The sequence below is a fragment of the Pan paniscus genome, chromosome 16 (assembly GCF_029289425.2).
Source record: "Pan paniscus chromosome 16, NHGRI_mPanPan1-v2.0_pri, whole genome shotgun sequence".
NCBI lineage: Eukaryota > Metazoa > Chordata > Mammalia > Primates > Hominidae > Pan > Pan paniscus.
In genome coordinates, this window is record NC_073265.2 from 21,247,794 (window position 1) to 21,266,047 (window position 18,254).

Genomic DNA, 18,254 nt, shown 5'->3' on the forward strand with positions numbered 1-18,254 from the left:
GCTGTGGGTAGGGAAGGGCCCTAGTCCAGTTTGCTGTAGAAAGACCAGTCTGCCACTGTATGGCACATGGATGGCACGGGCAGAGTGTGGGTGGAGAGAACAGAAGGTGGGCAGGGTGGGGGAGGCAGGGACATGGCTGTAGCCGTGGGAGGACTGACACGACTTGGTAGCCACTTATATGAACCAAGGGAGGGGTCAGGAAGAGACACCCAGTTTTGTATCAGATGTGTAGAGCGTGGGATGCTGTTCATTGACGGAGGGAGGAGGAGGAGGAAGAGGTATGGCATGGGGAGGAGGTAGCTGGGCTCTGTCATGAATGTCATTTGAAGTCCCCAGGGACAGCCACGCCGGCCAGCACCTTCACTGCTTCAGCCAGCTCTCAGGGTGTCTGTGCTCCCTGGCCCTCTCAGCTCCTGCTTCATAGCTGTCAGCTGCAGTGGGGGACAGCTGCACAAGGGCCAAGCAGGTCTGTGTGTGTATGCAGGGTTCTGCCATGTGGCCCTGCTGAGCAGAAGCTGATGGACGACCTTCTGAACAAAACCCGTTACCACAACCTGATCCGCCCAGCCGCCAGCTCCTCACAGCTCATCTCCATCCAGATGGAGCTCTCCCTGGCCCAGTGCATCAGCGTGGTAGGTGCAGAGGGCACCTGTGGCTCAGGCTCAGGCGAAGAGGCAGCTCATGCCCAAGCCCTAAGCAATCAATGTCCAGAGGAATGAAATGACTAGAGTTGACTTAGACTCACCAATACATGGCGGGGAGGCTGGAGGAGGGTCCATGAGGTTTATAGGTGTCCAATATTTAATGAGGTCATGGTTTTGTTAACAAAGAAGAAATGAGGGTGGGAGCAGGATCACCACTGGCTAGGCAGCCAATGGGCCTGCAGAGACTCTGCTCAGCTGAGTCTCCAGCATGACCATGAGCTTCTCATCCTCATCCTCCCAGCCCCACTCTACTCTCTCCCCCAGCTTGCTCAACAGGTGACCTTACAGGCTCCCTACTCTTTGCAGGGAATAAGAACCAGACTGGGAGAACCGACGGGTACAGAGGCCCAGGTGTAGGGGCAGGACCACAGGCAGTGCAGTGTCTACTGAGCGAGGCGGGTGAGGGTCTGGAGAGTGGGCATGGCTGCTGCAGGCATGGAAAGGAGGCGCAGATGGCGGCACTCCCAGGGCCCATTGTCAGGGTCTCCATATGTGGACGTGTGCAGAGGTGGGGGTGCTGAGGGAGGAGGTGCATGGAGTTTCTCATCTTCTCTCTACTGCCTCTGAGTTGGAGATGTCAGAGGGAGCCATGGCCCACTGTAAAGTAACACAATGTCCCCACCCACAGGGTTAGAACCCCTCCCCTGGAAGCAGCTCTGAGGGGAACAGTCACATGTAGAGAGTGCAGGGCGCTGTGTCCAGCCGGGGGAAGGAGGTCACCAAGCAGGTTGACCCTCCCCTGGCCAGGTGGCTGCCTTCTGACACACCAGCCTCTCCTCTAGCATGGTGGCCCCCACACACCCAGCCTGTGAAACCTACAGCCCTCAAGAAGGTTTTGGCCAAATTAATGAGTGGCTCCCTCTCCCAGGAGGAAGCACAGCTGAAGGATGCGGAGGGCAGTAGAGTTGTGTGTGCTCCGCCCCCTTTCTCCACAGTCAGACGGGAAAGAAGGGGGCTTTCAACCAGGCTCACCCAGGCTGGGGTCTGAGTGTCACTGTCCAGCTACTGGCTTCTTGCTTAACGGGTGAGCCCAGCAGCTCCCGTGCAGCTGCCGCCCTAGTGAGGGTGAACCGGCAGGCGAGTTGCATTTCTGAAAGCCCGGGAATACAGTAAATATTAGGCTGTGGGCTGCTGGGCCAGGAAGGGGTGTTTATTTTTCAGGGTTTGTTTATCTATTGACTTGATGAGGGAGGGTTATACGTATAACCAGTTAAAAGATGGAAATTTTGAGAGAGCAGGCAGGGATTTAGTGCTGGGTAAGGCAAGAAGGCTTGTCAAAGCAGCTCTTCTGGGGAGGCCAGAATCCTGTACCAATGTCCTCAGCACCTTCTTCAGCTGCTGGGGGAGTGCCAGACAGGATGAAAGCATAGGAGAACTTTCTGGATGATAGAAATACTCTATATCTTCAAAGGAGGTGGGTTACATGGGTAATGCATTTGTTGAAACTGATCAAAATGGAAACCAGATCTGTGCATTTCACTGAATATAAATTATACCTCATATTAAATACATTTCTTAAAAGACAGATGGGCCGGATGCAGTGGCTCACGTCTGTAATCCCAGCACTTTGGGAGGCTGAGGCAGGTAGTTCACCTGAGTCAGGAGCTCAAGACCAGCCTGGAAAATGTGGTGAAATCCTGTCTCTATTAAAAAAATTAAAATTAGCCAGGCATGGTGGCACACGCCTGTAATCCCAGCTACTCAGGAAGCTGAGGCAGGAGAATTGCTTGAACCCAGGAGGCAGAGGTTACAGTGAGCAGAGATCATGCCCCCGCACTAGAGCCTGGGCAACAGACCAAGACTCCATCTCAAAAAAAAAAAAAAAAAAAAAAGAGAGAGACAGATGAAGGTTTTCAACTTTCACTAAAGGCAGAGGAGCTTGTTACAGATTCGCCTCCCCATAGGAACAGTTAGAAAAACTGGACAAAAATGTGCCCCACCACCAAAAACAATTGTTGGAAGGTAATTGGAGACCTCAGCCAGCACTTGAGTGACCAGGCCTGGGAGATGAGCCTGACAGTCTGTAGTGCTTTTCCCACATTTGGTGATTGGTCAACAGTAGAGGGCTAAGAGGCTAAGAAACTGAATATGAAGTGGTAGTTAAGGGGCTGGAGAGCCTAGCTGAATGTTGGCACTCTCACAGGGCTGAAATGACCTAATGAGAATTTGGGTCCCAGGAAGGAGATGGGACATTGGTGGGGACCCTGGAAGGGCCACCCCTAGGAGTCCAAATGAATAAAATATAGACCAGCCGTCACAAAACCTAAAACCTGCTTTGAACTAGCTTAGTCACAAACTAGATGAAGGCGATCTGCCCTTACTCCAATTGTGTGCCATAAAGTCAAAGTCAATACTCTCTGGAGGCAGATAAAACTTTACTAGGAATGCCATAAGACAACACCAGACTAAATGAGAAAGACCAAGAAAAAAACTAATAGAAACATACATGTAAGGAAGAAACTTTTTTTTTTTTTTGAGACAGAGTCTCGCTCTGTCACCCAGGCTTGAGTGCAGTGGGAAGATCTCAGCTCACTGCAGCCTCTGCCTCCCAGGTTCAAGCGATTCTCCTGCCTCAGCCTCCCAAGTAGTTGGGATTACAGGCATATGCCACCATGCCTGGCTAATTTTTGTATTGGCCAGGCTGGCCTTGAACTCCTGACCTCAGGTCATCCATTCACCTCGGCCTCCCAAATTGCTGGGATTACAGGCATGAGCCACCGTGCCTGGCCAGTATTTTGCCAAAATTTAAAATAAATAAATTTTCTCTTTTTTTTTTCAGGTTTGTGCTCAGACTCTATTCTAAACAGTCACATGGCAGCTCCCCCCAAGAGCTCAGCCTTCTGCCCCAGCTTCCCCAGCCTCTCCTCCAGCTCCTGCAGCCTTACCTCCTGTTCTTGCATCTTCTCCTCCTGCTGCCGCAGCCTCAATTCCTGCTCCCGCATCTTCTCCTCCTGTTCCTGCATCTTCTCCTCCTGTTCCCACATCTTCTCCTCCTGCTCCATCTTCTCTTCCTGCTCCCGCATCATCTCCTACTTCTCCCACATCTTCTCCTCCTGCCTCCACATCTTCTCCTCCTGCTCCCCCATCTTCTCTTCCTGCTCCCGCATCATCTCCTACTTCTCCCACATCTTCTCCTCCTGCCTCCACATCTTCTCCTCCTGCTCCCGTATCTTCTCCAGGCCTTGCTGCCGGCTTTTACATGTTTATTATATTTGTGTTCTTGTCATCTGCTTGGTAGATGGCAGCTTCCAGGTGCTCCTAAGGGGCCAGGAAAGAGAGTGAGAAGGCACCGAGTTTGCCAGGTCATCCCCCTCAGGGCCCCACCCTCATCAACTCCCTCAGCTGGGTCTCCTGCAACTATTGGTGGGCCATCTCGGCCACCACTTCACCCTGAGCTTCCTGCTGCTGCAGCTGGGCAGTGCCTCCTTCCCAGAGGCCAGCTGCTGATAGGCGGCCACGTACTGCTGCAGGTGACCCAGGTAATGGTCTTGTTGCTGCTGCAGACTCTGAGCCTCTTGGCTCTTCAGCTCCACCTGCAGGATAGGCGTCAGGGTAGGTAGTCGCTGGCTTCCAGATTCTGGGCCCATAAACAGGGTGGCAAGGGCACTGCGGGGCTCTGTCGCCTGCTCAGGCCCCTGGCCCTGGCCCCTTCCTCCAGGCCTCAGTGACTGCCTTCCTTGCCTAGAGGCCCATGCCTCCCTCCCCAGCCTCAAATCTCACACCCTTCTTCCCACCATTTAAACTGTAGGCCGCAGACTGGTGGAAAAGCAGAGGGAGCCAACCACCATCTGCTAAGTTGTGGTGAGGTCGTTCTGTATGATCTCCAGGGTTTGCATGCACCTCTGCCTGCTCCCCCCAAGAGCTCGGCCTTCTGCCCCAGCTTCCCCAGCCTCTCCTCCAGCTCCTGCAGCCTCACCTCCTGTTCCTGCATCTTCTCCTCCTGCTGCCGCAGCCTCACTTCCTGCTCCCGCATCTTCTCCTCCTGCCTCCACATCTTCTCCTCCTGTTCCTGCATCTTCTCCTCCTGTTCCCACATCTTCTCCTCCTGCTCCCCCATCTTCTCTTCCTGCTCCCGCGTCATCTCCTACTTCTCCCACGTCTTCTCCTCCTGCCTCCACATCTTCTCCTCCTGCTCCTGGATCTTCTCCTCCTGCCTCCATATCTTCTCCTCCTGCTCCTGCATCTTTTCCTCCTCCTCCTGCATTTTCTCCTCCACCTCCCGCAGCTTCTCCTCCTGATCTTGCATCATCTCCTCCAGCTCCCGTATCTTCTCCTGCCTCCACATCTCCTCCTCCTGCTCCCGTATCTTCTCATCCTGCTCGCGCATCTTCTTCTCCTGCCTCCACATCTTCTCCTGCCTCTTCTCCTCCTGCTCCCGTATCTTCTCCTCCTGCCTCCACATCTCCTCCTCCTGCTCCTGTATCTTCTCATCCTGCTCCCGTATCTTCTCCTCCTGCCTCCACATCTTCTCCTCCTGCTCCCGTATCTTCTCTTCCTGCTCCTGTATCTTCTCCTCCTGCCTCCACATCTTGTCCTCCTGCTCCCATATCTTCTCTTCCTGCTCATGCATCTTCTCCTCCTGCCTCCACATCTTCTCCTCTTGTTGCTTGTTCAGGAGGTTCCACAACTCATTCTCTTCCACCTGGGCTTGGAGCTTTGCTGACACACTCTGTAGCTCCTTACCCAGGTGGTCAGCCTCCACCTGCAGCTGCTGCTGAAATAGTGAAAGTGTTGGTTCAAACCTCAGAAGGAAACAGACTCATGAGCTAGCCATATAAATGTAATCTATAAAATAATGGTTTTCATCTATGATCCTTTAAAAAATATTTTTTAAAGCCCAAACTCTGAGATTCTGATTCCCCAGGCAGGGCCCCAATTTGTATATTTTTAGCACACTCCAGAGGATTCTATGGCAGGACCAGAACAAGGACCCAAATTTTCCAGCTCTTGGCTGGAGCCTCCCCACAGCCTACATGATCCCTAGACCATGGCCCCAGCTGGATGGGGCTCCCACAACCCCTGGGGCTGTAGCTGCTCACCTGTGGCAGCAGGAGCTGGGCCCTCTCCAGCTTCCTTTTAAGGTCCTTTACATTGAGCTGGATCTCAGACTTTTCAGATTCTACAAGTCGAAGTTTTTCTTGTAGTTCGGCATTTTTCTCCTTCAACTCCTCATCGGTTATGCTGTGGCCAGAGGCAGTAGAGAAAGGAATGAACGAAGAATAGAAAGGACCGCTTTGGTGATCAACCCTCTACTTTCACCCCACAACCACAGAACGGTGGCATTGGAAGGGACCCCAGGAATTAAAAGTCACAGGTGGCAGGCCAGAGAGAAGACATGAGTTGCCTGAGGCTTCCCCATGAGTCAGTGGCACAGCCGGCACTAGAGCTTCCCTGTGCACACATGAAAACCTGTAGAAGCCTCTCACCATGCTCACCTGTACCCCCCACCTCCCAGCACACCACCCACTCTAAGGGCCCCCAGACCTCCCATTCCACCTTCCCCCATCCTATGTGTTCCTGTACAGTTCCAGACTCAGAGCGTCCCTCTCCTTTGTTAATTTCTCGATGTACTGCAAATAGAGAAAGGTTAAGTCAGGATAGAGCAGGCAGAGCAGTAGCTGGACGACCAGGAACAACAGCTACACTGATACTCCACAGTAACACTCCCTCACTCTCAATCACACCTGACATGTTCTCAAGGCATTTCCAAGCCCATGGTCTCATTTGTTTTTTTCTTTGTTTTCTTTTTCTTTGTTTTTTCTTTCTTTCTTTCTTTCTTTCTTTCTTTCTTTCTTTCTTTCTTTCTTTCTTTCTTTCTTTCTTCATTTCCTTTCTCCCTTGCTTCCCTTTCTTTCTTGCTTTCTTGCTTTTTCTTTCTTGCAGAGTTTTGCTCTTGTTGCCCTGGCTGGAGTGCAATGGTGCAATCTCGGCTCACCACAACCTCCACCTCCTGGATTCAAGCAATTCTCCTGCCTCAGAGTCCTGAGTAGCTGGGATTATAGGCATGTGCCACCACACCCGGCTAATTTTGTATTTTTAGTAGAGATGGGGTTTCTCCATGTTGAGCAGTCTAGTCTTGAACTGACTGATCCTGACTTATCCTTAGCCTAAAAAGAAAAATTTAAAATTACTCATAAAAAAAATGAATGATTTCCAGCAGAAAATGGGCAATGGAGAAACCAGCACTTCCCACAAGAATAAAAATGGCCAATGAGCATATGAAAAAGATTCAAAAGCACTAGAAATCAAAGAAATGTAATGAAAACAATGAGATTTTCTGCTTAAAGACCAGCAAAGATGACAAAGGGAAGGGGGAACCTAGAGCTCTGTCCCTGTTGGTGGGAGCATAAACTCAACCAATTTTCCTATAGGATGATTTGAACATTTCTTTTAAAAATCCTAAAACAGTTTTACATTATTTTCCTCTAGAAATTCTACTTCTATGAATTCAGTGCAAAAATCCTTACTGGAGTCCATTAAAATGTATATAGAAGGAAATTCACCTCTGGGGTGGCAATGATTCACTTAACATAATCCAGCTATTAAAAATGATGATGCCAGGATATACTTCTGCCCTAGAAACATGTTTAAAATATAATAAGTGACAAAAGCCCATTTACTATGATTGTACTTTTTTTTTTAACAGTCACAAATCAGCTTTATTTAACTTTTCCAAAATATTTCTCAGGCCATTCTCTTTCAGACATTCAAAAAGAAAAAGTTTCTAACTTTAAAATAATTAAATGACAAATGGTAAAAGCTGCTAGTTATCTCCCAGTGGCTGTTCCCATGGTGGTAGGGCCTCAGATGTGTGGCCATTTGCAATGGACCCAGCATTTCTAGCTTGCAGCCAGGCACAGCCAATAGCAGGAGAGAGCGAGGTGTGTTCCTCCCCTCTCTTGTCTTCCAATCCTTTCCCTGTTCTGCTCATCTGGAATGTGATACTGGTAGAGGCCAGTTATTCGTGGCAAGCAACACGTTTACAGGGATTTTCCTGGGAATTTCAGATTCAATGTCTGTATTAGTTAAGATTAGGTTTTGCAGCAATAACAGAAAACCCTCCAAAATGATAAATTAAAGAACATGGAAGTCTATTTTTGTCTCATAGGGATGTCTCAGAAGTGGTTCATGGCTGGCATGCCGCTCCATGTTGTCAGGAACTCAGACTCCATTCATCTTGATGTTCTTTCCCGAAGGCTTCAACCTCACAGTCTCAACATGGCAGATTCTACTTTTAAATATGTTTATATGCATAAAAAGTGTAAAAAGCAACAAACCAGAATGTTTTGAGTGGCAAAATTAAAGATTTTTCTTTATATTTTGTCATCCAAATTATTACAAAAAGAATGTGATTTCCTTTATAATCAGGGAGAAGTGTTATTTTCATTTATTTATGTTTACATTTCTTTTCTTTTTCTTCTTTTTTCTCCTGTATGTATCCCATGTAGGCTAGACAGCTTCAATCCCTGCCTCTTGAGGGAAATCAGCCCATTTTCGGGAAGTGCACTACACAAAGCTGCCCCATCTTCCCTTTATTTTTTATTTTTATTTTATTTATTTATTTATTTATTTATTTATTTATTTATTTATTTATTTATTTTGAGATAGAGTCTCAGAGTGCAGTGGCACATCTCAGCTCACTGCAACCTCCATCTCCCGAGTTCAAGCAATTCCCCTGCCTCAGCCTCCCAAGTAGCTGGGACTACAGGCATGCACTACCATGCCCAGCTAATTTTTGTATTTTTAGTACAGAGGGGGGTTTACCATCTTGGACAGCCTGGTCTCAAACTCTTGACCTCAAGAGATCTGTCCGCCTTGGCCTCCCAAAGTGCTGGGATTACAGGCATGAGCCACTGTGCCTGGCCTGTCATATTATTTCTAAAAATTTCAGTGACATTTCAATTAAGTTAAATTTAATTCTTACTGACCTGATCTCTTTTCCTCTGTTTAATGATATCTTCCAGTTGAAAGGTATTTCCTCTGTAATCACAGGCACTAAAGGAAATACAACAAGTATTCTTTAGGTAGATATCCAATAAACCACTGATTCTCCCATTGTAGTCCTTAGACCCTCAGCATCAGAAACATGTGGGAACTTGTTAGACATGCAAATTCCTGGGCCAGCCCCACACCTCCTGAATCAGAAAGTGGGGAAGAGGGACAGCTGTCTGTCCTTTAATAAGCCTTGAGATGCTCCCTGAAGTTTGAAAACTACAGAACTAGAATACATATGTCAGTAAGTGCTCATACTTTATCCCAGGTACCTTCCCCTCTTTTCCATTCTCTTTTCCGTTGAAATAAAATGAGAGCTCTTTTTGACTTAATGGATATAAGAAAGAAAGCAATGAGATGAGCAGGGTTTCAAGTTAGAGTTCAAAATTTAATCAGTGGATGGTGACAGGGTGCAAGCCTTCTAAACAGATCACTGCAAGAAAGCTGATTATAATCTATACAGTAGGTATCATTAGTGTATTGATGTTAAATTTTGGGGGTGGGATTAATGGTATTGTGATTATATAGGAGAACGTCCTGGTTCCTAGAAGATATCTGCGAAAGTACTTAACACTGAAATGCTGATACTGGCAACTTACTTTGAAATGATTCAGGGGGATAAAGGGCACATATACAATCTTCCATATGCAGGGGAGAGAAAACAAATATGATAAAATGTTAATTGGTGAATCCAGTTGAATAGCATACTGATGTTCACTGTATTATTTTATCAACTTTTCTGTGTTTGCAAGTTTTTAAAATAAAATGTTGAGGGAAAAGAAACATCACCCCAAATCTTCCTACAAAATGGAACCATAGAAAAACTTTGCAGAAGAGGGCACCGTACCCATCCGGACAGCATGGTCAAAGTGCAGGGTCTCCTCCAGCAGGCTATTCTCTGGTCTCTTCTGTGCTGTCACTTCCTCCAGACGCAACCAAGGCTTTTTTCTAACAACTCTTTTTCTAAAGGTGTAATTTTTTTCATTCATCTAAGAAAGAGACAAAAGAATTAGTATACATTGAGAAAATAAAATTACACTTATACTTGTGTAAAAGCAAAAAATACTTTGAAAAGTGGGGAAGCAAGAAATGTACTGTTCTACAATTCTGTCCTTACCATCTTTTTATTCTGCCAATGACTTCCTATTCCTGCTGCCTATGGTGGGGTGAGCTGCAAATGATTTCTTTTCCTCATTGATTTGAAATGCCATGTTTATAATATACTAAACTCCCCCAGAAGCATTTGGGTTTATTTCTGGGCTCTATTCTATTCAAGTGATCTATCTGTTCACAAGCCACTATCAATTTTGATTATTAGAGCACCCTAAAGTTAAGTTAAATAATTCTTTTTTTTCTTTTCGAGACAAAGTCTCTCGCTCTGTTGCCCAGGCTGGAGTGCAGTGGCGTGATTTTGGCTCACTGAAAGCTCCACCTCCCGGGTTCACACCATTCTCCTGCCTCAGCCTCCCGAGTAGCTGGGACTACAGGCACCCGCCACCTCGCCCGGCTAATTTTTTCTATTTTCAGAAGAGACGGGGTTTCACCGTGTTAGCCAGGATGGTCTCGATCTCCTGACCTCGTGATGTGTCCGCCTCGGCCTCCCAAAGTGCTGGGATTACAGGCATGAGCCGCCGCACCTGGCCAAGTAATTCTTTGATTAGGATATTAGTATTTGTTGGAGCCTGACCCTTTTGACTCTAAACTCAAATTCTTATTATCTCTAACTTCTAAAAGTTATGAACAATTATGACTTCAGTGTATAAAATGTTAGCTTTTTCAGCTACCTTACAGAATTCTCTTATTTTCCTAATATTGATTCCATTTATCCATTCGGTTTTCTCTCCAAACACTAATGTTTTCGTTTTAGTATCCCTAATCTTTTTTTTTTTTTTTTTTTTTTGAGACAGAGTCTTGCTCTGGAGTACAGTTGCATGATCTCAGCTCATTGCAACCTCCGCCTCCCAGGCTCAAGCAGTCCTTTTACCTCAGTCTCCCAAGTAGCTGGGACCACAGGTGCATGTAACCACACCCAGCTAATTTTGTATTTTTTGCAGAGATGAGGTCTCACTATGTTGCCCAGGCTGGTCTCAAACTCCTGAGCTCAAGTGCTGGGAGCTCCTGAGCTCCCAAAGTGCTGGGATTGCAGGTGAGAACCACTGCTCCTGGCAGTTTTCCTAATCCCTTCTCTTTATCTTTTGTAGTTGCACTGGCCTATGTGGTTATTAACTGTTAGTGTTAATTAACAGCGATAACTGCAATACTGGACATTTTGTCTTATTCCTGATCTTAAAGGGATGTTTCTACAGTTTCACCCATCATGCATGATGGCAGCTTTTGGCTAGATGTATTTATAATCCACTAGGAGTAAAAAAAATTAGAAATAAATATTGAATTTTATCAAATGTCTTTCTAACATATATGGAGGGAACCGTGTATTTTCTTCTTAACGTCTTGCAACCAGGAATCATACCAGATCTTCTAGTAGTGAGTCAAGGGAATAAGCTTCATGTGATTGTGTGGCATAATTTTCCCACTGTGCTATGTTTGCATCACTAGCCATGAATGAGAGAGTGTGTGTGTTTTAATGCTACCTTTGTCAGGTACCTTTGTCAGGTTTGGGTTTTCATGTTCGAACAGTTTCAAAAGAAAAAAGTTTGAAAGTTCTACTTTATTCTTTATATGTGGAAATTTCAATAAATTATTTGTGATTTATTGAAAATTTTACTTGAAGGTCTGATATAATTTCAAAGCAAAACCAAACCTTTTTTTCTTTCTTGTTGGGGGAGGGTGGGAGGAGCGGGACAGGAGGACATTAACTCATTGATATTTTATGTTTTGTTTTTTCCCTTTAGAATTTATCTTCTGGGGACAATCTGACAATGATGAATTTAATTTAGATTCACAGATTTTAAAAATAATTCTTTTGATAGTCTTGGTATCATTTATTTGCCTATTCTGCAGCTCTGTTGCCCAGGCTGGAGTGCCATAGTCCAATCATAGCTCACTGCAGCCTTGAACTCCTGGACTCAAGCGATCATCCCCGATCAGCCTCTTGAGTAGCAGAGACTATAGGCTCACGCTACCACACCCAGCTAATTTTTTATATTTTTAGTGGAGATGGCGTTTCAACATGTTGCCCAGGCTGGTCTCGAACTCCTGGGCTCAAGCAATCCTCCCTCCTGAGCCTCCCAAAGTGCTGGGATTACAAGTGTGAGCTACTGTACCTGGCACTATTCTCATTTTTATAATAAAATTTGAAGATTGGATAAATAATATAGCCCAATTATTGGAGCCAGACTACATCTACTAAAATTAAATGAAATTTCACTTGTCTGAAATCATGACATACTTTGGAAGATATCTTTGTCATGGTATTAATTAAAATTACGGCTATTTGGCACTCACCAAAATCTGTGGAGCACCTTAAAGACATAGGTGGCATCCTCCGGAGCAGTCAAAACAGTTACAAGAAGAGGCTGTTGGGACAGCTTTGTCAGGAGAGACATGCTATGCATATAAAGACATAAGGGAGAGAGAAAAGAAACAACCATTTTACACACAGGCCCCAAATTGAAAGCTATAGGCTGGGTAATGCAGGCACTGATTTTTGCAAATCAGATGCTTTCCATATGGCATCTCCATATAGTGTGCTTTTGCTTTAGAGAGTGGCAGCAAGATTTTTGGTTTTGTTTGTTTGTTTGAAGGCAGGATCTTGCTCCACCGCCCAGGCTGGAGAGCAGTGATGTGATCATAGCTCACTGCAGCATCGACCTCCTGGGCTCAAGTGATCCTCCTGCCTCAGCCACCTGAGTAGCTGGACTACGAGCATACACCACTATGCCCCCACTAATTTTTGTATTTTTTGAAGAGACAAGATCTCACTATGTCACCCAAGCTGATCTTGAACTCCTGAGCTCAAGCGATCCTCCTGCATCAGACAACCAAAGTTTTAGGATTACAGGCATAAGCCACTGCACCTGGCCAAGATATTTGTTTGCAAAGGATGGTTAATAGTTACAACAAGAAAAATAGGAAGGCTAGGGCACAGTGGCTCATGCCTGTAACCTCAGCACTTTGGGAGGCTGAGGCAGGAGGATCACCTGAGGTCAGGAGTTCGAGACCAGCCTGGCCAACACGGTGAAACCCCGTGTCTTCTAAAAATACAAAAATTAGCCAGGCATGGTGTCATGCACCTCTAATCTCAGCTACTCAGGAGGCTGAGGCAGAATCACTTGAACCCGGGAGGTGGAGGCTGCAGTGAGCTGAGATCACGCCATTGCACTCCAGCCTGGGTGACAGAGCAAGACTCTATCTCAAGAAAAAAAAAAAGAAAAATAGGGAAGATTTGTTAGTAGTCTGTGAGTTCCACAATCATGTCAAGCATATTAAAAATTCCTTAAATTCCTAATTACCTTTTCCTGTCTTTTTTTAAAAGAGGATTTAACTTCATCAGAATTTTTCGTTACATTTGAAACACCTGCATCTTCAATTGCCTCATCATCCGGCAAAGTGAAGGTCACTCTTTTCAAGCTTTCTTTACATTGTTTACTGTCTTCACTTTCTTCCAGGTCATCATCTTCATCCCTACACTACAAAATTCTTATAAAAAGAAATATACTGCTTTCCATTAGAAAAACAAAAGGAAACATATTTTCCCTTAATAAAGTTCTTCTTTTATATGCCTAATGCAACCAAATACTCAGAAGTTCCAAAATCATTCAGGTATTAAGGAACAGAAGGTATCATTTAAGTGAAATGCTATGTAAGAAACAGAACAAAAAGTATCCAATATATAGAAAATAAATTGTTCAATCTCACAGAAATAACAGGATTTTTGGGGCACAAAACCAAATCAAAGTTCCTGGTCAGAAAGGTTTGATTGCTATTGCCAGTAATATTTTTCTTCATTAAATGATCTCTAATGTCCCTTTAAATACACAGACTTTCCTCTGGCTATCTTAAGAATATCTGATAGGAGAGAATCTAACTTCTTAAAACAAACATATGTGAAAACCACAAGTACCAATACATGATTGGACAATTCCAGCTCACAACGTAAAGGATGGTTCAAATACTCACATTTCAGAAATGCTTAGTTCTTCTGCTGCTTCTTCAGCAATTTCATCCACTTGTTTGAACCCAGATCATCATCATGATCTCTTGCTATGTCTTCATCACTTTCAACTGGATCAAAAAAAGTCTTTGTCCTTCACATTTCTGGAACTTTTACCTGACTAAAATAAAAAGATTTTTAAAACTATTAATTAGGAAGAGAAAAATACATCGTTAGCACACACATATATATTTGTGTGTATACTGTATGTCTACGTTACTTTCTAACTTAATAACACTACAAGCCAAAAATAGTTATTAGGTGAAATCAGCAACTAAAAACACTACCATAAAACTATTATAAGAACAACCGGAACATAAACTGAATGGAAGTACAGATTCATTTATAACTGATAAGATAGAGCACAATATTTCTTAGATCCAAATCTTCTAACTACAATTACATCTGTCCTAGAAAAACAGAACAAAAGCTAATTTGAGGAGGAGGAAAGTGCTCTCTCCTCTCTCAAAATTTTACCTTAAGTTTTTTATTTCTAAACAGTGCCCCTTCATCTTCATCAGAATCAATATCTTAAAAAAAATCAGTATCTTCCACGTCATCATCATTACCATCTTTTCGTTCCTCTTCTTTTTCTGTTTTCTAAATAGGCCTCCATTTCAGAGAGTTGGAAGAATTTCTCGTCTACTATGGACTTTTCTCTTGGTTTCCTGTGTCCTTTGTTTCGCACCTTGCTCTGCTGTTCCAATTTGTTGATATGAAAGTCAAGGTCAGAATCCTCATCACTGAGAACTGGGCTTTTCGTCAGATCGAATTTGCTTGAGTTTAGCTCTCTCACTCACTTCAGGTCTGTCACCACCCATATCTGACACGTCCTGCTCCTCCTCTAAATCTTCCAGGTCCTCCTGGCCATCAGCCTCTGTCTCTGAACCATCCTCTTCATGCTTCTGTTCTTCACTCTCTGGGATACTGATATCTTCATCTTTGTTTCACTAACTGCATTCTGGAAGCTTTGTAAAATTGGGTCATTTTGCAATTCCAGTTGTTGCAAAGTCTGCTCATCATCAAAACTTTCTATCACAAGTTTTTGTAAAGGGCTTCCACGGATCCTACCATTCTCTAATATTTTATTAAGGTCATAAAGCACTTTTGTTAAAGAAGTGAACTTTGATGCCAATCCATCTTGAATCCTAATGGGAGGAATTAAATGAGATTTAGAGTTATAGTTGATAATTTCACAGCCCTCTTCATGAAAGGAAAAATAAAAACCACAACTCTTCTGTAAAATCAAATTTGAATGAAGTGTAAGTATAGATTCTGGCCCCAACAACATACAAGCTGATGAGCCACACTGATATATAAAACCTGTCAACCAAGTATTTGTGAATCAGCTGTACAGATTTTAGGCAGGAAAAGCATTACAAATCTATTTGCTTGGAGATATATAGTGAATTAGCCTTAAATTATCAACTCTGCTACATTATATACCACTCCATTCTTTCACTCATGTTAGTCAGGATGGTCTGGATCTCCTGACCTCATGATCCACCCACCTCGGCCTCCCAAAAAAGTGCTGGGATTACAGGCGTGAGCCACCGTGCCCGGCTGAATTTTTCTTTTTTATAAAATAGGCTTTATTTATTTCTTTGTTTATTTATTTATTTTGAGATAGAGTCTCGCTCTGTCACCCAGGCTGGAGTGCAGTGGCGTGATCTGAGCTCACTGCAACCTCTGCCTCCCCGGTTCAAATGATTTTCCTGCCTCAGCCTCCCAAGTAGCTGGGACTACAGGTGAGTGCTACCATGCCTGGCTAATTTTTTGTATTTTTAGTAGAGATGGGGTTTCACCGTGTTAACCAGGATGGTCTCAATCTCCCAACCTCACGATCTGCTCACCTCGGCCTCCCAGAGTGCTGAGATTACAGGCATGAGCCATCGCAGCCGGCTGGCTTTATTTTTTTTTAAAGCAGTTTTAGGTTTACAGCAAAATTGAGCAGAAAGTACACGCAGTTCCCATATACACCCTACCCACACACAGTCCCCATATACACCCTACCCACACACAGTCCCCATATACACCCTACCCACACACAGTCCCATCCACTGTCAACCCCCCACACCAGAGTGGTACATTTGTTATAAACTATAAACATACATTGACACATTATTATCACTCAAAATCCATAGTTCACATTACTTTGTGGAGTTTCTATCATGAACAGGTCTTGAAATCTGTTTAATGCTTTTTCTGCTTCTACTGATACAATTGTGTTGTTTTTCTTAGTCTATTACTATTAATATGATAAAGTACAATCATGTATTTTAAAATATTGAATCCTTATATTCAGAAACGGACTCCATTTTGTTGTGATGTATTATCCTTTTTCTACATTACTGGATTTGACTTGCTAATGTTTGGTGGAAGCTTTTGTGTCTAGGTTCATAAGAGATACTGATCTATAGCTTCTTTTCAATGTTGTAATGTCTTTATCTGGTTTTGGGATTAGAGTAATGATGATATCATAAAATGAGTTGGGAGGTTTTTCCTCTGCTTCTCTTTTCTGGAAAAAAATTATGGAGAATAATTTTTTCACTGGTATAATTCACCAGTGTAATCATCTGAGCTTGAGCCTCTTGCTTTTTTGGAAGGTTTTTATTATTAATTTTTAGAAAATATGTATAGGGCGGCCGGGCGCGGTGGCTCACGCCTGTAATCCCAGCACTTTGGGAGGCCGAGGTGGGTGGATCACAAGGTCAGGAGATCAAGACAATCCTGGCTAACACGGTGAAACCCTGTCTCTACTAAAAATATAAAAAATTAGCCGGGCGCGGTGGCAGGCGCCTGTAGTCCCAGCTACTTGGGAGACTGAGGCAGGAGAATGGCGTGAACCCCAGGAGGCGAAGCTTGCAGTGAGCCAAGGTAGCGCCACTGCACTCTGGCCTGGGCGAAAGAGCAAGACTCCATCTCAGAAAAAAAAAAAGAAAATATGTATAGGGCTAGTCTGTTTCTCCTTGCATGAATTTATTAGTTTGTGTCTTTTAAGGAATTGGTCCACTTTATTTAAGGTATCAAATTTACAAGGATAAAGTTGCTTGTAGAATCTTAGAATCTTTTAAAAGTGCATGGCATCAATAATCAGTAGTAATGATTCTTCTTTCATTGCTGATATTGGTAATTTGTATTCTCTCTTTCTCTCATCTTGTACGCTCATGCCTGGGAAGAGGTTTATCAATTTTATTTATGTTTGTGAAAGCCTAGCTTTTGGTTTTGTTGAATTTTTCTATTGTTTTCCTGTTTAAAATTTTATTGATGTATATTCTAATTTGCATGGATTTCTTTTCTGTGTTCTCTTCAGGTTTAAATTGCTGTTCTTTCTCAAGCTCCTAAGGTGCAAGCGTAATTTATTTATATTATTAATTCTTACTTTGTAATATATGCATACAGAAACTGAGTGCTATAAATTATTTTCTAAGCACTGCTTTAGCTACAACCCATAAGTTTTGATGAGTTATATTTTCCTTTTCATTTATTCCGAAACACTTTTTGAGATTTCTTCTTTGGCTCATGGGCTTTTAGAAGCTACCATCTTAGTGCTGATATTATCCATCTGTTCTTTGCACATTGTCTACTTTTTTCACAAGAGCCCTTAACATATTTATCACAGTTATTTTTACATTCCGTCTCTGGTACTCCAACATCTGTGTCGTATCTGAGTTTGATTCTGATGATTGCTTTCTCTTCAGACTGTGTTTTTTCCTGCCTTTGACGTGTCCTGTGTAATTTTTTTTGTTAAAAGACAGATATTGCATTAGGTAATAACAACTGAGGTACATAGGCCTTTGTGTGAGAATGTACGTTAATTTGGTTAAGAGTTAAGCTATGTTTAATGTTTGTTGCAGCCATAAGTATCAGAAGTTCCAAATTCCTTTAGTGTCTTTGTTTTGGCTCTTCGCCTGGCTTCACAGCTTGTCTCTGCACTGCTCCTCATAGTGACTCTGTGTCTTTCAGTTCATTCCACTGAAAACAGCTGTAGTCACTGCTTTTAAACTCAAGCTTTATAACAGTGATGATAGGATATAGAAGAGAGTAAGCATTCTCCAACCTTCTAATGAAGTGTGGGTCATTTCCTAAGCCAGTAGCTCATGGCTGTGGCTATCCCAGCTGTGTCTGCCTTCCCTCCAGTAGCATGTTCACCTTCTAGCTCCTTTCCCTGGCTGCCGAGCTCCCAGTATATCTCCATGAAGCACTCTCTCCATTGATGATTATTTCTCCCACTATGTGATGAAAGAAGGCTAAAGAGAGCTGAAGTGAGGGGGGATTCCTTTCCCCAAGCTTGGATACAGTATCAGAATGGAGCTCTGGTAAAGTCCTTCCCCTGGAGAAGGCTCTGGTTACATTTCACAATGGTCACTCTTTCCTTCTTCTGCAAAGGCATGAAGGGATCTTTTGGGGATTCTTAGCATAAAAATATGGCGAGGTTACTGGAG

At 43.8% G+C, this 18,254-nt stretch overlaps 1 protein-coding gene across 1 annotated transcript in view; it reads right to left on the reverse strand.

Moving 5' to 3' along the window:
* The window catches only part of LOC129394060 (golgin subfamily A member 6-like protein 26), a 61,811-nt gene that overhangs the window by 17,507 nt on the left and 26,050 nt on the right, over positions 1-18,254 (reverse strand). Inside the window, 9 exon segments of the mRNA XM_063596519.1 lie at positions 3,590-3,962; positions 4,621-5,418; positions 5,744-5,885; positions 8,633-8,699; positions 9,544-9,685; positions 10,273-10,333; positions 12,102-12,203; positions 13,776-13,930; positions 14,379-14,957. Of these exon segments, the coding sequence (XP_063452589.1) occupies positions 3,900-3,962; positions 4,621-5,418; positions 5,744-5,885; positions 8,633-8,699; positions 9,544-9,685 (1,212 nt within the window). The 5' untranslated portion in view covers positions 10,273-10,333; positions 12,102-12,203; positions 13,776-13,930; positions 14,379-14,957 and the 3' untranslated portion in view covers positions 3,590-3,899.